The following is a 25329-nucleotide window of genomic DNA, read 5'->3' on the forward strand; positions in this document are numbered from 1 at the left end:
TCAGATCAGAAACCAATTTTATTGAGGTTACCAAGTGTTTATACTGGGTTTTACTAGTATAGTGCTTAAATAGGGCTCGATGTTTGCTAACAATTTCCCATTGGTTACACATTCTTCATGACATCACGTCTCCTGGGAACATGATCTTATCACAAAGTCTCACAACAGGTCACTTGGTCACTTCTTGCCCAGGAAGAATTAACTATGTCTGTGTCTCCCACAGTTTCTGCTCAGTCAGGCCTCAGATATTGGACCCCTTTACCAGCTGCATTGTTTTACTCTCTGTTTTATTCCCCATAAGGGGGCACCAGGGCTCTGCCCAACGGGGGTCACTGGGTATCATCCAGCCTGGATCCGCCCATGGGGGATGGAGCTGGAGCAGCGCACCTCTTCCCTCACTTCGGGCTCTCACAGGGCTTCCCTTAGTGGCACCTCCGCTGGTGTTTGGTCAAGTTTGAGCTCGTGGAGAAGCTCTTCCCACACTCCCCACACTCGTAGGGCCTCTCCCCGGTGTGGATGCGCCGGTGCTTGGTGAGGTTGGAGTTGTGCTTGAAGCCCTTCCCGCAGTCGGGGCAGAGGAAGGGCCTCTCATCTGTGTGAATCCTCTCATGTCTGAGGAGAGTGGAGCTGGTCTGAAACCTCTTCCCACACTGAGGACACTCGTAGGGCCTCTCCCCAGTGTGGATGCGCTGGTGCGTTCTCAGGTCTGAGATACACCTAAAGCTCTTCCCACATTCCAAGCAGTTGTAGGGCCCTTCCCCTGTGTGGATCACCTGGTGCCGGATCAGGCCAAACCTGTCTATGAAGCTCTTCCCACAATCCCCACACTCGTAGGGCCGTTCCCCGGTGTGGATCACCTGGTGCCGGATCAGGCCAGAGCTGTCTCTGAAGCTCTTCCTACACTTCCCACACTCGTAGGGCTGTACCCCAGTGTGGACCACCTGGTGCTGGACCAGGTGGGAGCTCTGGCTGAAACCCTTCCCACATTCCAAGCAGGTGTAGGGCCGTTCCCCAGTGTGGATCCTCTGGTGCCGTATCAGGTTGGAGCTGTGCCTGAAACCCTTCCCACATTCCAAGCACTCGTAGGGCCGTTCCCCAGTGTGGATCACCTGGTGCTGGATCAGCTTGGATCTCTGCCTGTAACCCTTCCCACATTCCAAGCACTCGTAGGGCCGTTCCCCAGTGTGGATCCTCTGGTGCTGGATCAGGGTGGAGCGCTGTCTAAAGCTCTTCCCACACTCCCCACACTCATAAGGTCGCTCCCCAGTGTGGATCACCTGGTGCCCGATCAGGGTGGAGCGCTGTCTGAAGCTCTTCCCACACTCCCCACACTCGTAGGGCCGTTCCCCAGTGTGGATCCTCTGGTGCTCAATCAGCTTGGAGCTGCAGGTGAAACCCTGTCCACATTCCAAGCACTTGTGCGGCTTCTCCCTGCCATGAGCCTTCTCCACCACCTCCGAGCTCTGGCTGGATCTCCGGCCGCCTTCCTGGTTCAGGGGGGCTCTTTCCTCCCCGCAGCTCCCTGGGCTGGGTTTGCAGCCCCTCCTCCTGCAGGATCTCTGGGGCTTTTCCTCCTCCTCCATCCAGCCACGCCCTGGGAATGACAAATCCTGGTTTGGGGAAAAAACAAGAGGAGAGCACCTTGGACTAGAGGTTCCTCCTTGCTCAAGTTCATCTCGGGAATCTTGTGTCTGTAAGAACCTCCAAAACACCAAGATTCAGCCCAGAAATCCTGCAAACTTCAAGACACAGATCAAAAACTCCCCAAACATCACAAGTCAGCAAAAACCTCCTCCAAAAGATAAAGATTCAGCTGCCCCATAAAACCAAAGCACCAACATTTAGCCCGAGAAAGCTCAGAAACACCAAGATTCACCCCTGTGAAAATCGTGGATCACCCTCCACAGTCACCTGCTGCATGTGGGGGGAGCAGTGCTCCTGGGGCTGGGGGGAGGCTGCAGATACAGGGAGGGGTGGAACCTTGTGCTGCTTCCTGTATCTGCGCCTCCTCCTATGTCTCTACTCTTCCTCACACTCCTCTTCCTCCTGCTATTCCTCCTTCTCCTGCACAATCCCACCTTCTCCTGCCATGTGCATCCTCTTGACCATTTTGTTCCTCAACCCTGCTTCTCCTTCCCTTCTCCTCCTGCCCCCAGGCCCAGCACCCACTGCCAGCTCCCTCTTCCCCCCAAACCCACAGCATCCCAGCGCAGGGGCAGGGATGGAGCTGGGGCAGGTCGGGCTGGGGCAGCGCTGGGCTCTCGGCCGCCTCCGCCCGCACTCGGTCCCCACTGCAGCCGCTCCCGCCAGGACAGCGCGGGGGGGCCCGGCCTTGGCGCTGCCCCACTCCCACCTCCCAAAATTCCCCTCGCGGGGGGCGCTGGGGCCGAGGGGGGGCCGCAGGTGGGGTCCAGGTGGGGAAGGCTGGGAGCTGCGAGTCTGCCTGGCAACTGGTGAGTCATCAGCGCCGCGCGCTCTCATTGGCTGAGCTCTGCCTGAGGGCTGGGGCTGCAGCAAAGAGGGGACACCCTGCTCCAGGGGGGATCTCCCGCAAACGGGGGACCTCCATGAAAGGAACAAGAGGAAAGTGTCTTTACAAACAGATGCTGTCAATCTGCTCGGAGATAGGGCCAGGGACCTGTATATAAGGAAATGACAGGAGAAGCCATCGCTTTCAGAAAATGGTATCAATTGATGACACAGACTGCTGCTCAGCCAAGGTCCTGCTCAATTCATGAACTTCCAGAAGAACAACAAAGACTTAACACAGCCATGAATATCGTTTGCTATACAATAGTGGGGTGCATATGAAGGGGGTATGTAGCAGGTGGATTGGGATGTCTGTAGCTCTCAAGTACTTCAGCCAGTGGGGAAAGGGAGAGGGAGATGTGGCCAGCAGAATTAGGATGAAAAGGAGGCTGTGTCCTCCAAAAATGGGAGAAGATCCCATGGGGAATGTCCCATGACCTCTCCCATTTTTAGGAATGAAATTACTTTTACAGGACTCCTCTGTCTGCTTTCTGGACAGAAACCTCTGCTGATGTCAGTTTTTCCACACACTCTGGGGCTCATCCAGAATTCCTTCCACCATCTGGGGTGGCGGGCAGGGAGTGCAGCTGAAGGTGCCTCACCCACTTTGGGTGATCGGCTCCCTTGGCTGGCGGCGGCATTGGGGATTGATTGGGGACCCGGCAGTGACCAGGAGACAGACGAGTGACACATCAGGGGGGTCTGTGAAGAGGCAGCAGGGAGAGAGCACTGAAAATCTCATCCGTGAGTGCACTGGGATCTTCGGGGAGTGAACATGGCAGGGCACTCAGGGAGGGCAGAAAAGGGAAAGCCAGGGAGGGGTCCTGGCCAAAGGGATGATGAGCCCAAAATATCTCTGAAGGCTCCCCTGGGAGAATGTTGAGGTCGTTTGCACATTCTCCCAGAGGTGACATTAAGGTCACTGACACCCAGGGGGCAATAAGGGAAGTGGAGAAGGGATTTGGAGAAGGGAGATGGATGGTGTTGGTGTGCTGGGAAGGGATCGGGTGAAGGGGAGTGTGCAGCAATATGGTGAAGGCAACAAGCAGCAGGAGGTATTTATGTGGTATGAAAAAGGATGACAGAAAAGGAAGAGAAAAATACAGAGGATTGGGATGTATTTCAGCAGGGTCTTATCCTCAAAATTTGCCAGCTGACCCAGATCCTCTCCATCCCCAGTTTCCAGGACAGGAAAAGAAGGAGGTCAGGATGTCAGGGGGTTTCTCTGCGGTGGGCAGCGGCAGCACCGGGCGCAGAGCTGCGGGACCGGGATCTCGGGCTGGGGGCCTGTGGGGAGCTGTGGGACCGGGCCGGGGCTGTGGGACGGCTGGGGCTCAGCGCCGGGCGCTGCCTGACCCCACCAGCCCCGGGCAGGGCCGGCACTGGCCCCCGGCCCCCAGGAGGCTGCGGGACGCCCCGGCCGCTGCCCGGCCCCGGGGAGCTGCCGGCCCTGCCCGCCGGGGGGGCCGCCTTTGGACACTGCGGCAGGACAGGGACCGGCTCTGCCATACGGGCTCTGGAGGGGACCCTGAGCACAAGGAGGAAAACAAAGGAACATCTGGGAAATGCAGAGTGTACATGGAAGGATCAGGATTTTCTATTAAGGATTGGTTTGGGTCACTGGAGAAAGCAAAGGTTTTGCAGAAAGCTCAGCAGCTGTGCACCAACAGTGTCCTGGGTTGACTGTATGATGCTTTTATCGCCAGTCGTCAGTTCTGTTTATGCTGAATAATAAGTTTTGCACCTTTAAGACTTTTTCAAGATTGACGGGGGGGGAGAAGAAGCGCAGAGTTTGTTTTCAAGAACTACACTCACTTCTCCACATTCCTGCTGCTGGACTGCGTTGTCTGCAGACAGACGGACAGCGAGACAGAGCTCTCCTTTGCTTTTTAGTTAGTTATAGCTAGCTGGGGCAAAGAACTTCCCTGGACTGTGGGTTTTTCCTTTTTTTTTGGACCTGCTCACACCTGCTCTGGACTGAACACCCAGAAGAGATCAGCAGCAGCTCGCACCTGTGACCCAGCAGGCCGGGCCTGGGCCGTGGCATTTCCAGCACTGGAGGGACTGATAAGAGACTGAGTGACCCAAGCTGCAGCCCGGGGGGGATTTTTCTGAGTTTGTCTCTCTCTCTTGGAGTGGCAAGAAGTTTCATTGTTTAATATTGTTTAGGTTTGCTTGTTTAAAAAACAAGTTTTTTCCACTTTTCTCCAAGGAAGTATTTTTTCCCAAACCAGTTGCGGGGAGGGCCGATAGATTCTGCTTTCTAGAGGAACCCCTTTGTGGGTTCTCTCCCAAATTTGCCCTGAACCAGGACACACAGGCAGCGAGAGGGGCTGCAGGAGTGGCAGAAGAAGGCCTGGAGCACTTGGGCACAAAGGCACAGCAGCTGAATGCAAGAAGGGGTGAGCAAAAGGCCAAGCTGAAGGCAAAGGCCATGGCACAGTTCCTACAGCCCCTCGGGGTCAACCCCAGGGCCCAAGGGGGCCCCAGCACCCAGGGGACAGGGTCGGCCACAAGCACCTGGCACAGGCATTGCCCTCCTGGGCAGGAGAGAGCCCACCCAAACAGCCCCTGGGAAGGAGTCAGGGCTGGAAACCAAGATGCCATGGGTACAGCTTTTGCCATTGGCCAAATTTGGCAAGAAGAAGAGCCAGACCCAGGGCTGATATTCAATTGTCTCCCTTGCAATTGATCTTGGGAATCCCTTATCCTGGTAATTCTCCACCTAGTGCAGGCTGGAGATAAGGGATGGACATTTAAAGCAGTCTGTGGCCAGAATCCTGTCTCTTGTGAAATCTCTGCCATAGGAAGCTGGGCTGGCACAGAGCCTGCCTTGGCACTTTTGATGTTCCCAACATCCAAGCAGGACATCGGGCCCTGCCTAAGGACTGCAAAGCAGCACCACTGGTGGCCAAGTGGCCCTGAGGCCAGAAACAGCCGCCAGCACAGCTGAACCCGGGGGACCCGTCAGCCTCGGCTCCAGGGCTCTGAAGCCCCGGAGATTTGCACTTCCCGCCTGCAGCAGGAGGATGGGAGGCCCCCACCGAGCCTGAAACAGAGATTTTTGGAGTTCACTTAAGTTAAGAAAATGAATTAAGCATTCATATTTTAGCTTGTAGAGTTATGTATTGAATTTTAACCTTTTACTTAAGAAACCTCTGCCTGGTACAAAGGGCATAAGAAAATGCAAAATCCTGAAGCTTCTTGCAAAAAGAACAATACCAGAAGAGGCAAAGAACCCAGATAAAGAAACTCCTCTGACTCCAAGCCCATCAAGACTGACAGACGTACTCAGATAAGCACCAAAGGACCAAAAGCGCACGCACAGAGAGGAAAAGTTCAAAAGTTCAATCATGAGGAAGACCACAATCTTCAGCCTCAGGACCACCGAGAGATCCCCGCACGACCACCACAGCAAACCACGCATGCCCAGAAGGGCGTGGGCTTATTTAGCATGAGAGGCGAGGACAGGCGGGGCCAGGGGTTGAATATGCATAGAAAAGTTGTGCAATGTATTGCATATGGAACACCTTTGGGAATAAAGCTGTGGGTCAGACTGAGGCAAGGGGCAAAAGTTTTGGAGAGCTATCTCACTTGTGCCGGGCGCTGACGTACATACCCACTTCATAACTACCCCAAGTTGTGGAGTCTATTTATTTATTCCGCGTATCGCTTCAGTTGGCGACCACAAAGGGACTGCTCTGCTCACCCCTCTGCAGGTCCGGTTGGGAGCAGACACCCTCAGGTGCCACGGGGCTTTTCCCCGGAGGGACTCTGCGCCTCGGCTGTACACTGTGGGGAGCAGACCACAGTGACAAGCGGATGAAAGCGGTATGTATTAATTTCTTTTCTTAAGGTTGGCACTGATAAGTCGCAAAAAGGCCTTTTTTCCGCGCAGTTTTGCCCAGGGGTTTGCAAGCATAACACCACCGGGGCAGAGACCGGCGGCGGGAGGACCTCCCCAGCTGATAGCGCGGCTCGGGGAGGGAGAAATCGCGATTTCAGTGTGTTGTGTCCCGATTGCAGTGTGGTGTGTCCCAGTTTCGGTGTGGTGTGTCTGTTACGTCCGGACGTGCGTGCTTGTGTGCGTGTATGCGGGAGTGAAACGGTGAAGCGCGGTGCGGTGTTGCTAAGATACAGAGACGCGGCGCGGCGGTGCTGGAGAGCGCATGCGCCGGGCTACTCTCAGCTACACTACCCGATAGAGCGGGTGGTGCGCATGCGTGGCACGGGCTGTCCCTGGCGAGCGAGGGGAGCGCGGCGCGGGGCTTAAGTCGGGGCTTGCAAAGGTGCTTTAGGCGCAGCCCAGCTGATAGCGCAGCGGGCGCGCGGGCACAAGCCGCGGTTTGAGGAGCTGCTTTGAACGCCGCTAGCTGATAGCGCAGCTAGTGGGAGCGTGGTACAAGTTGGGAGTTACAAGCACCGCTTACAAGCATCGCTGGTTAGTAAAGGGCTTGCAAAAGTAGCCAGCGAACCCGGCTGGGCTAAGAGTGAAGTGTTTGTTGTGCGATAGCACTGCCCTTTAGTGTTAAAAGCTGTCACTGGGAGATCCTTTGCATTACGGGGTTTGCTGTTCAGTTCCTGTTACAAGTGAGAGGCGATCTGCCCACAGTGGCTGCAGAACTCCAAGCCCGGGCCGAGGGAGCCTGGCCTCCCAGACAGGCTCTCCACAGGTGGTTTCAGCTTGAACCAAGTCAGTCTCTTCATCCATCGGGGGACTGGGTAGTCATAGAGCGGGAGGACAGAGGGAGAGACCGAATATTCTTAACTAGGATATACCAAAGTTCAACAAGTTGCTATCTAGCCTTTGACTGGGAACAACCGCCAGTTGAACTGGCGCTTAGGAACCCCTTGAGGTGGGGTCTGGAAGGGGTAATCCCCTGCTTCGTGTGTGGATTGACAACCTTTTGCTAGAAGCCAGACTGGCACACAGCTTGGGTTCTTCTCCGATGCTTGAAGTGTCAGAGGAGGTGGTATTGTATTTCATATAGCCGGAGATCCACATGTAGTGCATGTGCCCCTGAATTACCGAGATACTATAACCCAGGGGTTGAACAAGCAAGGTGTGAAATAGTGAATTTAATCTGTGGGAAAAGCCACCTAGTCCCTGAATTCTGAGTCGTGTTTGAAGAAGATTGGGAAAGGATAAAGGAGTGGCACAGCCTTAGCATTAAAAGGAAGAACTAAGGAAATTTTTTTTCTTCTTTTCTTTCCTCCCCAGTAGTTTGGATTGAACCCTTAGGACTGGGCAAACAACAAATTAACAACATTTGATGGTTAATTAATTAATACCATAATATTTCAATATTAGAACTGCTATTTATTATTAATTTGAATATTAGTATTTTAATTCGGTTATTTGAATATCTATAAATTTTATTAATGTTTTAATTTAAATAATTATTACATTTAAAAAAAGTTTTCCTTTTATCTGTGGCTTATATTGGAACACTCAGAACTGAAAAAGCTCAATCAAATATTGCTTCCATTGATGACCATGACATTGTCTGAACGAGGAGGCAAGATAGCCTCCTACAGGTACATTAGAATATAATACCTTGTTACAACTTATGTTATTTAAGTGAGACCAGAAGAAACTACCCCAGCAGACCTTCTAGTTGCAAATCTGAAGCTGGGGGAAATGGAGAAAGAAGTAAAATTCCTAGTCGATACTGGGGCAACGTACTCGGTTCTAAATACAGCTTTGATGCCCATAGGGGATGATTATGCGACTGGCCAAACTGAAAAGGCATTTTTCTTTAGGCCACTGAAATACAAACTGGGAAAGCAGTGGGGGATTCACAAATTTCTATATATGCCCAATTCCCCTGAGCCACTTTTGGGCAGAGATTTGCTGGGACAATTACAAGCAACTATTACATTTAAAAACGGGGAGATGACTCTGGAGGTAAATGATCAAAAGTATGTAGAAGTATTGAGTTTGATATTAGCCACCAGTGAAGTCATGAGCGAAACTGAAATTGATGAAGAGATAATAAATCAGGTATTCCCTGGGGTATGGGCCTCTGATGTACCAGGGAGAGTGAAAAACACTCCCTCTATACAGATCAGGCTAAAAGAGGGAAAGCAACCTGTCAGGGTTAAACAGTATCCCTTGAGGAGGGAGGATAGGGAAGGGACTAGCCCAGTAATTGGGAACTTTTTGCGTCTTGGATTATTAAAAGAATGTCAATCTGATTTTAATACCCCCATTGTACCAGTTCGCAAACCTGACAGGTCATACCGGTTAGTACAGGATCTGCGAGCCACAAACAAGGTAACTGAAGATCTGTATCCTGTGGTGGCCAATCCCTACACGTTATTAACTTGCTTAACACCCGAGCTAACTTGGTTTACCGTTTTAGATTTAAAAGATGCCTTCTTTTGCCTTCCTATCCACGAAGCCAGCCAGAAAATTTTTGCATTTGAATGGGAAAATCCTAAAAGCGGGCGAAGAACTCAACTGACATGGACCAGACTCCCACAAGGATTCAAAAACTCACCCACTTTGTTTGGAGAACAACTTGCAAAGGAATTAAGAGACCTGGGAAGCCCCTCCAGAGGAAGGGAAGCTGCTACAGTACATAGATGACATCCTGATAGCCACACGGACAAGGGAAGCATGCATGGCCTGGACGGTAAGCCTCTTGAACTTTTTGGGGCTCCAAGGGTACCGAGTATCAAAGAAAAAAGCCCAAGCAGTAAAACAGAAAGTAACTTACCTGGGTTACGAAGTCAGTGCTGGACAACATACCTTGGGCCAAAGCCGGAAGGAGGCAATATGCCAGACCCCTAAACCTCAGACTGTAAAGGAACTACGAACTTTCCTGAGGATGACAGGGTGGTGCAGGTTATGGATCTATAACTACGGACTGTTTGTTAAGCCCTTATATGAACTGATTGCAACTGAAAGCAGGGACATCCAATGGACAAAAGAAGCTATGCAGGCATTCAACCAGCTGAGAAAGCCCTCATGTCAGCTCCAGCCCTGAGATTGCCGGACGTGAGTAAGCCTTTCCTTTTATTCTCCCATGAGAAGCAAGGAATCGCCTTAGGAATACTAGCACAGGACCTCAGCCCATACCGGAGGGCAGTGGCTTACTTCTCTAAGCAATTGGATACAGCAGCTAAAGGGTGGCCTGGATGCCTCAGAGCTGTTGCAGGAGTCGTACTGAACATCCAAGAGGCACACAAATTCACCCTAGGCCAAAAAATGACTGTGCTAGTGTCTCACACGGTGTCTGCAGTGCTGGAGGTAAAAGGCGGGCATTGGCTTTCCCCACAACGGTTCCTGAGATATAGTAGTGACTAACATTGTCAATCCAGCCTCCTTCCTCAGTAGAAACCAAGGGAAACCAGTGGAACATGACTACCTGGAGACCATCGAAGCCACCTACTCCAGCCGCCCTGACTTGAAGGACACCCCTCTCGAGAAGGCAGAAGTCTGGTTTACTGATGGAAGCGGTTATATCATCAGTGGAAAACAGCACGCCGGGTACGCCATTACTACGTGCAAGGAGGTAATAGAATCTGGCCAACGAAAACCTCTGCGCAGAAGGCCGAGATAATTGCCTTCTGCCAATTCTAATGCCCTAACGCGGGCCTTAGAATTGGTAAGAGGGAAAGAAATAAACATGTACACGGACTCAAAGTATGCATTTGGAATAGTGCATGCTCACGGAGCCATTTGGAAAGAGAGAGGACTGCTGAACTCTCAAGGGAAAAATATTAAACATGTATCAGAAATACTGTGACTTCTGGAAGCAGTCCAGTTGCCAGAGAAAGTAGCGATCATGCACATTAAGGCACATCAGAAGATAAACTCAGAATTGGAAGAAGGAAACGAGCTGGCGGATAGGGAAGCAAAAGAAGCAACAAAAATTGAGGTAATAACTGAGGCGGCCCTGATTCCAGATGGGCAAATTTCCCTCAAAGGTAAGTCAAAATACAACAAATTAGAAAAAAAATTGATCCATGAGCAAAAAGGAGACTATAACCAAGAGGGATGGGCCACCATAGAAGGAAAATTAGTTATACCCTCCTATTTATTATAGTCCCTAATGAGGGAAGAACACCAAAAAACCCATTAAGGTATTGATGACATTTATGAGCAACTATCACCCAAGTGACTCAACAATGTGACCTTTGCCTCCAGATCAACCCCTAAATTATTCCCAAACCAAAACCTGGCCAGATTAGAAAGGGTCATGGGCCGGGGCAGCAATGGCAGATCGATTTCACAGAATTGCCAAGAAAAGGGGGGTATAAGTTTTTACTGGTGCTAACAGATACCTTTTCAGGATGGCCAGAAGCATTCCCCACCAGGACTTCTAAAGCTCAAGAAGTAACTAAGGTATTGGTACAAGAAATCATACCACGCTTTAGAGTCCTGGCCACAATCTCCTCAGATAGAGGACCATATTTTATTGCAAAATTGGTGCAACATGTTAGCCAATCCTTGGGCATAGACTGAGAACTTCACACCCCATATAACCCACCATCAAGTGGTCAAGTAATCATTTCATCAAACAACACCAATCTGTCATAGCCTCATCTGTCATGATAGTAGGTCAAAATTTAAATCGAGACTGCGGTAGTAAAGGAATTTACTATATTTTAAGAAAAGGGGGGAATAAAACAGAGATTTTCAGAGTTAAATTAAGAAAATGAATTAAGCATTTATATTTTAGCTTGTAGAGTTATGTATTGAATTTTAACCTTTTACTTAAGAAACCTCTGCCTGGTACAAAGGGCATAGGAAAATGCAAAATCCTGAAGCTTCTTGCAAAAAGAACAATACCAGAAGAGGCAAAGAACCCAGATAAAGAAACTCCTCTGTCTCCAAGCCTATCAAGACTGACAGACGTACTCAGATAAGCACCAAAGGACCAAAAGCACACGCACAGAGAGGAAAAGTTCAAAAGTTCAATCATGAGGAAGACCACAATCTTCAGCCTCAGGACCACCAAGAGACCCCCGTACGACCACCACAGCAAACCACGCGTGCCCAGAAGGGCGTGGACTTATTTAGCATGAGAGGCGAGGACAGGCGGGGCCAGGGGTTGAATATGCATGAAAAAGTTGTGCAATGTATTGCATATGGAACACCTTTGGGAATGTGAAAAATGCATATTTTATGATTGGCTTTTCGCAATAGTTACAATGAATATTATATGTGTAATGTTGGAAAGTTATGCTGTATTAATTCTCTCCAGTAATGTGTTGAATGTATTTTTAGGTTATAACACAATGTTAAAATAGAAACTATACTATGTAAGATATTTTATAACTAGCTCAAGAAAGAGATGGGATAATCAAGGAATTCTTCGCACAAAGATAACAATTACAGAAACCTCTAAATTTTCCAGAGGAGAGAAATTTATGGCTTTCCTTATCAACAGAAACTTCAAGGCTTCTTCAAGCCTGAGTTAGACTCGAAGGTGCCTGGGGATTAACAGAAACTTTTTGACAAGTACCAGACGAATTTCTTGTTTTAAATAAAATATATGCATAATCATGAAGTGTTTTGTATATGCAACATGCTATTGCTTTTAAGGTTATACCTTTGTTCACAAGGCATGCTTGACATGGCTTAAGTGCCCGAGAGCATCCGGACGTCCATAATTCTTTGCTTTTTATTGTCATGTAATTGTCTTAACTCTAAATTTTTATTACTCTAATTGTATTACTATTTTTACAACCATTTTATTATTATTAAACTTTAAAAAAATTTTAAAAACCAAGTGATTGGCGTTTTTCACAGGGAATAAAGGTGTGGGTCAGACTGAGGCTCGGGGCACAAGCTTTGGAGAGCTATCTCACTTGTGCCGGGCGCTGACATACATACCCACTTCATAACTACCCCAAGTTGTGGTGTCTATTTATTTATTCCGCGTATCACTTCAACTGAGCCTGCACTGAAGGCAGCGAAGCAGCAGCCAGGCCTCCACAGCGGGGCAAGGCCCTGGGCCTGCCCACACATCCTCTGCTCAAATCCTTCGCCTGCCCACCCTCCTTTGGCACCTCCAGCCACCGGGGCCAATCCTTGCTGCCACTGCTGCAGCTTCAGTGCTTTCTGCACTGCCGCAGCTGCTGGGGAACACAACGGCACAATTCCACCCTGGGTCTCAGTTACACACACACTGCGCTGCCTGCCATTGCATGGATGGAAAATACACCAGGGCATCGACTTTAACCTTTTCAACATTTGATTTCTCTACTCAGGATTGCTTTGCCTTGGCCTCGGGGAAAGAAATGTTAAAGGTTTTTTTAAGGGATGTTCCACCACTCAATGGAGATGAGTTTAACAGCTCAACACTCTGGGTATGGCCCAAAAGATATCCACAAAGATAACGACCAGCAGCAAAACAGCAACGCCCAGCAGCAAACAGCAACCAACACCTACCCCAGACACTGCCCCCGCAGAGCTGGAGACACCTGCTCTGCAAAAGGCTGAGAAGGAAATCCAGCAGTTCCCACCTAATTAACATCAGAGGCAAAGAAATCCGGGTCCAATAGGAACCCAAATACTAAAAACTGTAATAAAAAGGTCTTTGTTCATTAAAACGAACATTGAAAGAAAATAAGAATTTAAACTGAATAGAGAATTTCAGACTGTGAGAAGAGAAAGAGGAGAAAAAAAAAAGGGGGGTGGTTTGATAAACAACAAGTATTCTGCTTAAGAATTGTGCAAATGCAGCTAGCACAGAAGACTGTGTAACTAACTATATACAAGCTAACTTTTAGGCCAAGGACAACCGGCAAAGAAGATAAGGAGCCTTCATCCCTATGACCACCAAGGGCAGAGAGAAAAAGGACCCCCTAGCAACCAATTGCACCGGCGCAGAGTACATTGAGAGAAAATACGTCAACTGAAAAAAGGGGGGACTATAAAAACAAAAAGGTCAAAGGGGGAAGGTGCGCCGTGGCAGAGTGGAGACTCCCCGGCCGCCCAGCGCTGTTTTTTTGCTTAATACCGCTTGCTTAATAAATTCTTGTTAATTGATTTATCTATAATTAGCCTCCCCAATTGAATTTGCCCATAACAAATTTGGTGCCGTGACTCGGATAAGGGCAAACGGGCAGGAATTCCTAATCAGGGAGGCGCCCCGCTGCTTTTTCAGCGGCCCTGGTGCAGGCTTTTCCTTCTCGGGCCCTTACCGACGAACCTAAATTCGGTATTAAGCAAAAGGGATACCGGTAACCCCGTAATCTTTGTGCACGAAGCCCGGGCGAAGACGCAGGACAGTGTGAGTATAAAAGTGGGATCCGCTCGGTTGGGGTTGGGATCCCAGGACATAACGTACGAGACGTCCTTTTAGGACGAGGCAAGTGTGGATCTCTAAGTAGTGCAGTTTCCAGACCCCGAGAGGGGCTGGGCCACGAACAGGGGGCCGCGAGTGTGTGTGTGTGTGAAGGTGTCCTGGAAGATGGGACAGAGGAAAAGCAAGCCCTCTGATTCCATGGGGACGGGGACCCCGGTAAAGTTTCCCCAGATACCACCTGACAGTCTGTTAGGTTTAATAATAAAATCTTGGGATGAATACCCTTCAAGAAAAGGGAAGGATAGGGCAAAAATGATACATTATTGTATGGAAGTATGGGGAGGGAAACAAATCCGTGGTGATAATTTATTTTGGCCAGTGTTTGGAAGTTTCGAGGACTGGATTTGCCAGGCATTAAACATTTATGTAAATTCTAAAGAACCTTTTGATATGGAAGAGAGCAAGTACGCTGCTCTCTGGATAGTGGGGGAAACAAGAGCAAAACTTTTTGCCTTAAGCACCCAGGGAGAAAAAGAAAAAAAAGAAAAATAAAAAGCCTGAGGAGGTTCCAACTGCACCCCCTCTACCATACATACCTCCCCCTCCTCCACCTCCACCAGCACCACCAGTAGTCTACCCCAATTTAGATCAAGGGGGGGATTTTGAAAACCAGGAAGTAGAAATCCTGGAACCGGTCCCTGAGGAAAATCGTTGTGTTACTCGTAGACTAACAAGGGGGAAAAGCGAGAGGGAAAGGCAAGCTCTATATCCATTAAGGGAAGTAGCTTTGGGAATGATCCCTAATCCTAATGCTGGTCAGCAGGGACAACCAGCCCAAATTCCGGGAATAGGTTATGTGGAGGTACCTCTTAATTCAGGAGATGTGAGGGAGTTCAAGAAAGAAATGGGACATCTATTGGAAGACCCCCTCGGAGTTGCAGAGCGGGTGGATCAGTTTCTGGGGCCCAACGTGTATACGTGGGATGAAATGCAGTCAATACTGGGGATTTTATTCACATCTGAGGAGCGAGGGATGATCAGGACAGCTGGTATGAGAATTTGGGATAGAGACCATCAGGCAGGACCCCAAGCAGATACTAAATGGCCTTTACAGCGTCCTAATTGGGATAAGCAAGATCCCCTGCATAGGACACATATGGCAGACTTAAGAACAATTCTTATCCAGGGGATCAGAGGATCAGTCCCTAAGGGGCAGAATGTGAATAAAGCTTTTTGTGAGAGTCAAAAGAAAGATGAGGACCCCACGGAATGGTTAGGACGGCTCCGGAGATCTTTTCAGCTGTACTCCAGAGTAAATCCTGACACTCCGGAAGGACAGATGTTGTTAAAGACCCAGTTCGTGGCCTGATATTAGGAGAAAATTGGAAAAGATTGAGGATTGGCATGGTAGAGGCCTGGATGAATTGTTGCGGGAAGCTCAGAAAGTGTATGTACGGAAAGAGGAGGAAGGACATAGGAAACAAGCAAGAGTGATGATGGCTGTGGTACGTGAAGGGCAGAGGGGAACGCTTAGTCAGTTCCAGGGAAGTAAGCCGAAGGGTCAGAAGGTAAAAGAAGGGAGAAGAGAAAAGGAGAGTGGACAAGGAAGCTGCTTTTATTGTGGTAAGAGAGGGCATTTTCGGCGGGAATGCAGAGAAAGGTTGGCAGATGAAAAGCAATTCAAGGAAGATTGAGGGGGTCAGGGGCTCTATTTGCTGGGGACCCAGGAAAAAAACAGAGCCCCTGGTAAAACTAAAAATTGGTCCCCAGCAGCAAGAATATGAGTTTCTTGTGGACTCAGGAGCTGAGAGATCAACGGTTCAAACCCTTCCCTCAGGGTGTAAATTATCAAGAGAAACAATACAGGTAGTTGGGGCAAAAGGGGAAGCCTTTAAAGTGCCTGTAATCAAAGACGTGATTTTTGAAACCAGCTCCAAAATAGGTATAGGATCACTGTTGTTAGTTCCAGAGGCTGACTATAACTTACTGGGACGAGATTTGATGATTGAATTAGGAATTAGAATCGACATAAATGACAAGAAGCTAAATATTAAATTATGTCCTCTTCGGGTAGAGGACGAACAGAAAATTAACCCTGAAGTGTGGTATACCCCAGAAAAAGCAGGCCGATTGGACATAAAACCTTTTGAGATAATATTAAGAAATCCTGAAGTCCCAGTTAGAATTAAGCAGTACCCAATTCCAAATGAAGGAAGGAAAGGGGTCAAACCTGAAATTGAAAGATTAAAAGCACAAGGGTTATTAGAACCCTGCATGTCTCCTTTTAATACTCCTATCCTTCCTGTTAAAAAACCTGATGGGAAATACCGTTTGGTACATGACTTACGAGAAATTAACAAAAGGACTGTAGAAAGATTCCCTGTAGTAACTAACCCTCATACTTTATTAAGTCAATTAGGCCCCGAAAATCAGTGGTATAGTGTTATAGATTTAAAGGATGCATTTTGGGCATGTCCCCTTAAAGAAAGTTGTAGGGACTATTTTGCCTTTGAATGGGAAGACCCAGACACCCACAGGAAACAACAACTCCGTTGGACGGTACTCCCACAAGGGTTTACAGAGTCCCCTAATTTATTTGGCCAGGCACTGGAGCAGCTGCTTACAGATTTTCAGTTGAGAGAAGGGACTGTCCTGATTCAGTATGTAGATGACTTGTTAGTAGCTGGGAAAGAAGAGGAAATTGTCAGGGAAGAGAGTATAAGATTACTCAATTTTCTAAGCTTGAAAGGACTCAAAGTGTCAAAATCCAAATTACAATTTGTGGAAAAAGAGGTGAAATATCTCGGACATAGACTGAGTCAAGGAACGAAGAAACTAGACCCAGAAAGGGTTAAGGGAATCTTAGCTATGCCAGGGCCAAGGACAAAGCGGGAGGTTAGACAGCTGTTAGGATTGTTTGGGTACTGTAGACAATGGATAGAGGGATTTAGCGGGAAAGTAAAATTCCTATATGAGAAACTAACAAAAGAAGGCTTGCTTAAGTGGACTCGGGAAGGTGAGGAAAAACTACAGGACCTCAAGGCAGAATTAGTAAATGCACCGGTTCTCAGTCTTCCTGATTTAAAAAGGCCCTTTTATAATATAAAACCAGGTGATAAGGTGTTAATAAAAACCTGGAAAGAAACCTCACTAATCCCAAACTGGGAAGGCCCCTATGTTGTTTTACTTACTACAGAAACTGCAGTCAGAACCGCCGAGAAGGGATGGATACATGCAAGCCGAATAAAGGGACCGATTACTGCTGCTGCTGCCGAAGACCCCTGGAGAATAACCAGCCAACCCGGAGATCCTAAGGTCACATTTAAACGGACTTAATGGACTCAGTAAAAATTGTACAAACCAGCTGGTATAGTGAGATATTGGATTATGGATATCCTATAACTGATGATTTTAGAGTCTATTGTACAAATAAGGATTGTGATTGTTACCCTTTTGTATGCTATATTTGTAAAATCTGCCAGGAACGGTGGTGGGTCCATAGTTATAGAGGTACCCCTCCTAGGGGTATTTGTAAAGGGTGTTACCAATTAGAAAGAGAACTGACAAAGTCAGTCCTAAAGATTGGAGAAGAGAACGGGACCCTACCAAGGGAATCCCAAGAGTGGTGGGAGGTGTTTACTAAGGGGGCTAGGCCTGAAAATTGTTGTTACCACTCTAATGAACCAATTCCCCTAATTGTTCAAATTATAAAAGGGAATTGCCGGAAGACTTTACCTGGAATTCAGTGTAATTCACCGCAAGTGAAGGATAAGAATTGGGAATCATTCAAAAAGAGGCAGCAAAAACAGAGTAAGGGTCCTCCTGAAGAATATCCTTGCTGCCGAGAAGATGGTACACCTCGCGTCTCGAAGCAACCGGGTCGGCGAGCGAGGCAGAGGGATAAGAAGCAGTGGAGGAAAAAGCCCTCAAACTGGGACAATTCAAAGGTATTTCAAGAACTGCCTCAAGGGTACTGATCTCCCAAGGGTAAAGGTGAGCCCAGCAATAACATGTCAAACCAAACAGTGGGAAGGGGGAAATAATGATAATCAAGTTCTGGGGCGGTTTGGACTCCACCCTTGCTGGCAAATTCTGTACATATTAGTTATATGTTGTACCTGGCCTGTACAAGGGGACTATGCACACCAGCCATTTAATTGGACTCTGACCAAAATAGACCAAGGGAAAGTTGTTAAGCAAAATGCCACCACTGTAGCTCCTACTTTTTTAGTTACTAATGAGGACTTGGTGAACTCTGTGTGGGGATGGAGTAAACCTGACTTCCATGCTATCTATTGGTGTCCTAGCTCCAATCCTGGGAGGGGATATTGTAATTACCCTGGTGAATATCTGTGTGGATATTGGGGCTGTGAAACCATAGCAACTGCCTGGGCTGTCACCCATCCAGATAAATTTTTACAGGTCTCATGGTATCCTAAAGGATGCAAAGTTCCATGGTATGGCACTCAAGGAGAAATTCTGTATATGGGGAATTGTAGGTCCTTGAAAATACAGGTGCTCAACCCCCTGGACCCAGGATGGCTGGGAGGAAAAACTTGGGGAGTAAAGTGTTGGGAACCGGGTAAGGATCGTGGAGGGTACATTCAAATAAAAAAGGAAATCCTACCACATGATCCTCTACCCATAGGCCCTAACTCTGTAATTGCTGAGGAGAAGTTAACCGAGACAGCTATAGGGACCAGTGACACCACAATGCCCGGAAACGAGACCCTCATACTCCCGACCCCGGATCCCCAGCAAAGTACCCTTTGGAAACTTATGCAGGCAGCGTACCAAGTCCTCAATGTAACACGACCTAACATTACTGAACAATGCTGGCTGTGCTTTGATATTAAACCTCCTTTCTATGAGGCAGTAGGGCTCAATGAGAAACCCAAGCGAGTTAATGGGAGCAATCCGCCACAATGTAACTGGAAAGACCCCCAAACCCAAGGGATAATGTTAGCAGCAGTAACTGGAAAGGGACGATGCATAGGGAGAGTCCCGTGGCAAAAGAAACATTTGTGTAAAACAGTCAGTAAAGCACAGCATAAGGGTAACCCGGCAAAATGGTTGATTCCAGCCAAAAATACTAAATGGATATGCTCCAGAGGGGGGCTTACACCCTGTATTGCTCTTGACCTATTCAACGAAGTCTCTGAGTTTTGCATACAAGTGGTAATAGTCCCTAAAATCATTTATCATCCTGAGGAATATGTGTTTAATGCTCAAGTCACTTCTGAACATCACTTATCAAAAAGGGAACCCTTCACCGCCTTGACAGTGGCTACCCTAATGATTGCAGGTGGAACAGGTGTTGGCACCGGGGTGGCATCATTAGTAAAACAGAATCAAGAATTTAATTCCTTGAGGATTGCTGTAGATGAAGACTTAGCCCGCATTGAACAGTCGATCTCAGCCCTTGAAAAGTCTGTAAGATCCCTGTCAGAGGTAGTATTACAAAATCGTAGAGGATTGGACTTAATATTCTTGCAACAGGGAGGATTATGTGCTGCCCTTAGGGAGGAATGCTGTGTGTATGCAGACCACACGGGAATTGTGAGAGATACAATGACTAAACTAAGGGAAGGCCTCCAACCGAGAAAGAGGGAGAGAGAGTCACAGCAAAGCTGGTATGAGACTTGGTTCAACAGCTCCCCTTGGCTTACCATGCTACTATCAACCCTTGCAGGTCCTGTGATATTGTTGTTACTAGGTTTAACTTTCGGACCTTGCATTTTTAATAAAATCATAGACATTGTAAAAGGAAGACTAGAAGCAGCTCATCTAATGCTTATTAGGGTGTCGTGGTTTGACATGGAAGTGAATTTTTTCCAGGAAGTTGGGTCAAACTAATCAGTGGTCAAGTTTAGATATTAACACCTGGAGTGACTACTGAAAGTATGGACACGCCTCTGAGAACACAGGGGGTTAAAAGCAAGAACTCCCAGGAGAACTTTCTCTTTTAGTTCCGGTCGTCAGAGAGTGCAGACTCCCCCCCTGCCCAGCCTTAGGCTGGGTGGGGGAGGGGAAGCCACGCGGCCTTGTCCAGGTATGCCGAGGAGACTGAGAGTCTGGAACTTAGCCAGCTCTTGTGGACAGAAGGGTGGAGAGAAGCGGAGATGCTTTTGCCCCCCCCCCCATGTGAGAAAGAGACGGAGAGCCTGGCGGCACCTGGAAATCTGCCGGTAGAGGAGAAAAAGAAGGGGGGGGGAAATGCCCAGCGTGGGAGGCGGAACGCCGGACTGAGATATCAGCTGTCCAGGGAGTCTGAACTTTTAACCCTTTTGAGGGAATGAGGGCTTTTTAAAAGTATTACTCTTCCTTGATTTGTAGTGGAAGAGAGATAGTCCGGGACCTGAGATGTTAGAAGAAGAAATATTTAAGTAGGAGGAGATGACGAAGTAGCTTTTAGCTGGACTTTTCTTGTTAGCCATGGACTGAACTAAAATCTCCTGTAATAGAGACTGCATTTTAGGGGGATGCAGTAGTGACCCAGGGAGACCTGTTTCAGCTTCAAACAGCACAAGAATGGCGAGAAACGAAGAGAGCTGAAGAGAGAATAGTGATACCTTCTGTCTTCAGGAAGAAGATGAGTCCTGTTTTTGGACCCTTCGGCCCCAGGGGAAAATGGGGGGGACTGTAGTCCCAGGATAAGAAACTGAACTGTTATATCTTTGGGTCCGTGGCAAAGCATCCTTAAAAGAGCCCTATGAGCAGTCTGTCCATGCACGGTGGTGAGAGCACTGTGACATAGAAAGGAGAGTGTCACACTAGCAGATTTTTCTTCCGGGCGGTTGCCATGTGTGACAGGGAAACACAGGGGGGCAGCTGTGTTTCCTGGGGGGCCTGTGGTGCAAGAGAGACTTCTCTCTCTCCCTTGATAGTTTAAACATAGATTACCTGAAGGGTGGTAATTTGATCAAGAATCCCGGGTGATGTTTCATAGCTGGGTGTGTTTAGAATTAAGAGGAGGAGGGGTGGTTTTAAAAGGCCTTCATCCTAGATTTAGTTTATGTGTTTTCTGTATTAGTAGTAGTTTAATAAAGTTTTTTCCTTTGTTATTAAGCTTGGGCCTGCTCTGCTCTGTCCCTGATAACATCTCACAGCATTTATTTAAAGAAAGTGCATTTTCATGAGAGTGCTAACATTGCGCCAGTGTCAAACCATAACATTTTTGGTTCCCTGACCGGGAAATCAAATTCTAGGCAAGATGAGATGAAGATAAGATGAGAGCTGTGAGATGAGATCAAAAAGAATAAAAGCAAAGCATATATTAAGTTATGGTGCCAATATAAAGGTAGAGGGTTAGTGTAGGTTATTGTTTTATGTATAAGTGTGTTGAATGTAATTTTGATAATAATTTTAGAAATGTGTGTTCTCAGAGGCGAAGGGTAGAGTGTCGTGGTTTGACATGGAAGTGAATTTTTTCCAGGAAGTTGGGTCAAACTAATCAGTGGTCAAGTTTAGATATTAACACCTGGAGTGACCACTGAAAGTATGGACACGCCTCTGAGAACACAGGGGGTTAAAAGCAAGAACTCCCAGGAGAACTGTCTCTTTTGGTTCCGGTCGTCAGAGAGTGCAGACTCCCCCCCTGCCCAGCCTTAGGCTGGGTGGGGGAGGGGAAGCCACGCGGCCTTGTCCAGGTATGCCGAGGAGACTGAGAGTCTGGAACTTAGCCAGCTCTTGTGGACAGAAGGGTGGAGAGAAGTGGAGATGCCTTTGCCCCCCCCCCCCATGTGAGAAAGAGACGGAGAGCCTGGCGGCACCTGGAAATCTGCCGGCAGAGGAGAAAAAGAAGGGGGGGGGAAATGCCCAGCGTGGGAGGCGGAACGCTGGACTGAGATATCAGCTGTCCAGGGAGTCTGAACTTTTAACCCTTTCGAGGGAATGAGGGCTTTTTAAAAGTATTACTCCTCCTTGATTTGTAGTGGAAGAGAGATAGTCCGGGACCTGAGATGTTAGAAGAAGAAATATTTAAGTAGGAGGAGATGACGAAGTAGCTTTTAGCTGGACTTTTCTTGTTAGCCATGGACTGAACCAAAATCTCCTGCAATAGAGACTGCATTTTAGGGGGATGCAGTAGTGACCCAGGGAGACCTGTTTCAGCTTCAAACAGCACAAGAATGGCGAGAAACGAAGAGAGCTGAAGAGAGAATAGTGATACCCTCTGTCTTCAGGAAGAAGATGAGTCCTGTTTTTGGACCCTTCGGCCCCAGGGGAAAATGGGGGGGACTGTAGTCCCAGGATAAGAAACTGAACTGTTATATCTTTGGGTCCGTGGCAAAGCATCCTTAAAAGAGCCCTATGAGCAGTCTGTCCATGCACGGTGGTGAGAGCACTGTGACATAGAAAGGAGAGTGTCACACTAGCAGATTTTTCTTCCGGGCGGTTGCCATGTGTGACAGGGAAACACAGGGGGGCAGCTGTGTTTCCTGGGGGGCCTGTGGTGCAAGAGAGACTTCTCTCTCTCCCTTGATAGTTTAAACATAGATTACCTGAAGGGTGGTAATTTGATCAAGAATCCCGGGTGATGTTTCATAGCTGGGTGTGTTTAGAATTAAGAGGAGGAGGGGTGGTTTTAAAAGGCCTTCATCCTAGATTTAGTTTATGTGTTTTCTGTATTAGTAGTAGTTTAATAAAGTTTTTTCCTTTGTTATTAAGCTTGGGCCTGCTCTGCTCTGTCCCTGATAACATCTCACAGCATTTATTTAAAGAAAGTGCATTTTCATGAGAGTGCTAACATTGCGCCAGTGTCAAACCATAACATAGGGAGAGGTACAAAGCATTGCCCAGGGAATCAGAAGTAGATGAAACCCTGGTCTTAAGCCACCAAGAGTTAAAGCGTTTTAATGAACAAATTGGTAAAGAGAAAGAGGAGGGATTGTAATAAAAAGGTCTTTGTTCATTAAAACGAACATTGAAAGAAAATAAGAATTTAAACTGAATAGAGAATTTCAGACTGTGAGAAGAGAAAGAGGAGAAAAAAAAAAGGGGGGTGGTTTGATAAACAACAAGTATTCTGCTTAAGAATTGTGCAAATGCAGCTAGCACAGAAGACTGTGTAACTAACTATATACAAGCTAACTTTTAGGCCAAGGACAACCGGCAAAGAAGATAAGGAGCCTTCATCCCTATGACCACCAAGGGCAGAGAGAAAAAGGACCCCCTAGCAACCAATTGCACCGGCGCAGAGTACATTGAGAGAAAATACGTCAACTGAAAAAAAGGGGGGACTATAAAAACAAAAAGGTCAAAGGGGGAAGGTGCGCCGTGGCAGAGTGGAGACTCCCCGGCCGCCCAGCGCTGTATTTTTGCTTAATATCGCTTGCTTAATAAATTCTTGTTAATTGATTTATCTGTAATTAGCCTCCCCAATTGAATTTGTCCATAACAAAAACTGCACAACTTGAAACTATAGAACATTAAACCAATGGGTTTAGATTGGTTCAGACTGTATCAAGTTTGGGGAAAATCTAGTAAAACCCACGTGTCACGCAACGATTTTCTCTGCACAGCCGGGCTATGTGGGGATGGAATGATTTCTGTTGCACATCCTGGCCAGAATCAAGTAATGCCTTGACGCTAACACGAAACATATTGGAGGAGTTTTTCTTTTTCCTGCAGTTCCAGTGCAAAGTTTATAGCAGTAGAATATTTTTTGTAATAATCCTACTTCTATATTGCTGGTTAGGTTTGGGTCAGGGATGGGAGAATGAGTTTTTACTCCAAGGAGAAGTAGAAAAAACTTAATTGCCTTGAAATTTTTTTGTGTATGCTTGTGCTTGGCTCTTAGAGATACCAAAATTAAAATTTGATCTAGGTTTTTCAACGTTGACCTTTAGGCTGCGTTTTGCAAAACTAGAAGAGATTTAAAGGTGACTCTTTAACTCATAAACAGTAAAAAGATGATTTGAAGGAAAAAAAAAATAAAAGCAGCAGGTTGGGGGCGGGGGGGGGGCACATGTGAGGCTGCTGAAGGCTGCTCTGGAAGAGAAGCTGCATTCCAGGCAGCCAGCTGAGGAGCTTTAGAAATGCAAATTAACACTGCTGGGGCAAAGTGGGACAATGTACCCGGCTCTTCTTGCCTGGGGCAGGAATTGGGCTGATTCCCTCTGCCCCTCACCCCAAGCTCTGCCTGCTTGCACAGATGCAATTGGCACAGCTGAAGGCAGAGCCCATGGTGAGATCTCTGACTCTGCAACAGAAATGGGTGAAGCTGCAAAGGGAAACAGCAAATGGAGAATGTTGTGAAAACTTCACTAAAATAAGGAGGGGGATCATGCCTGTGCCCACTCCAACATGTGCTGTCACTGTCTATGTTATACAGGATGTATTAGAGCACTGGGGTTTTTGCTCTAACAAGTTCAGGGAAATCAGCTGGAATTCAAGTATTTGATGATGTAATCAGAAAAATGCCGTCAGTTGATGCAGCCCTGGCTGGAGGGAGCGCCCAAAAATGGGGAAAAGATGAAGGGCCACTTGACCTAACCCTACAACCAAAGAGGACCCGGGAAGAACAAAAGAGAGTCAATGAGTGAATCTGCCTGGAGACAGGGCCAGGGACTTGTAGATAAGGAAGTAATGGGAGAAACCATCAGTTCCAATAAATGTTACAAATTGACCCAGACTGCTGCTCAAAGTCCCGCAAAATTCCTCAACTTCGAGAAGAACAAGGACTTAACAGAGCCACGAATATCGGCTGTTATACACAAGGAGGGTGCACATTAACGAGGACAGGCAGCAGGCGGATCGGGAAGTCGGAACCTCCCGAGTCCCTCAGGCAGCGGGCAAAGGCAGAGGGAGATGCGGCCGGGAAAAGGAGCATAAAAAGGAGGCCGCGTACTACAACAAGGGCAGAGACCGCATGGCAAATGCCCCACGGCCTCTCCCTCTGCTCAGCAATAAAGTCACTTTTACAGGACTCCTCGGACTCTTCTGGGCACAGAAACCTCCGGCGACGTGAATTTCCCCGCACGCTCCCGGCGACGGGGCAGCCACCTCTGTCCTACCCACAGCAAGCGGGACGAGGCAGCGCTGCTCCGGCAGCGGCTCCTGCCCAGGCAGCGGCGGGAAGGAGAGCGCGGGCAGCCGCTCCCGCAGCGCCCTCGGCCCAGGGCCACCACGGGCCGGACACGGCACAAGCAAGCCGCCGCAGCCCCCTGCCGCCCCCTCCGCCCGCAGCGAGACCCGAGCCCCCGCAGAACCCAGCGCGGCTCCCACCTGCGCCGGGGCCGCCTCCCAGCTCCGCCAATGCCGCCTCCCCGGCCTCCGGCCGCTGCCGCCGCTCCCGGGCCCGCACAGACGCTCCGCCAATGGCGCCGCTGCCCAGCCAGGGCCGCCCTCAGGCCGCCAGCGGGGCCGTGCTTCGCCCCGCTCTCACCAATCAGCGCGCCACAACCACGACTGACGGCACAGCCGGCCAATCGCAACGAGGGGCGGGCTCTGCACACGGCACCGCCTCGCCCCGCGCTCTCAGGGCCCCCCGGGCTGGGCGAGGGCAAAGCCGCAGCTGAGGAACAGCCCTGGAACG

The 25329-nt window shown here is 48.3% G+C and overlaps 1 protein-coding gene across 1 annotated transcript; it reads right to left on the bottom strand.

The window, feature by feature from the left end:
* On the bottom strand, window positions 1-25050 carry LOC128801754 (zinc finger protein 239-like). Its single transcript, XM_053967861.1, has 2 exons — window positions 25020-25050; window positions 1-1610 (listed from the first exon to the last, which is right to left on the bottom strand). The coding sequence occupies exon 2, from the start codon at window positions 1581-1583 to the stop codon at window positions 423-425; it is 1161 nt and encodes a 386-aa protein (XP_053823836.1). The 5' UTR covers window positions 1584-1610; window positions 25020-25050; the 3' UTR covers window positions 1-422.
* Between the last annotated feature and the right edge of the window lie 279 nt (window positions 25051-25329).

Source organism: Vidua chalybeata, chromosome 31, assembly GCF_026979565.1.
Source record: "Vidua chalybeata isolate OUT-0048 chromosome 31, bVidCha1 merged haplotype, whole genome shotgun sequence".
In the NCBI taxonomy this organism is placed as follows: domain Eukaryota; kingdom Metazoa; phylum Chordata; class Aves; order Passeriformes; family Viduidae; genus Vidua; species Vidua chalybeata.

What these genes read in the sequence shown, in the direction of transcription:
- LOC128801754 (XM_053967861.1), bottom strand. Translation starts at nt 1,583, where the DNA reads ATGGAGGAGGAGGAAAAGCCCCAGAGATCCTGCAGGAGGAGGGGCTGC.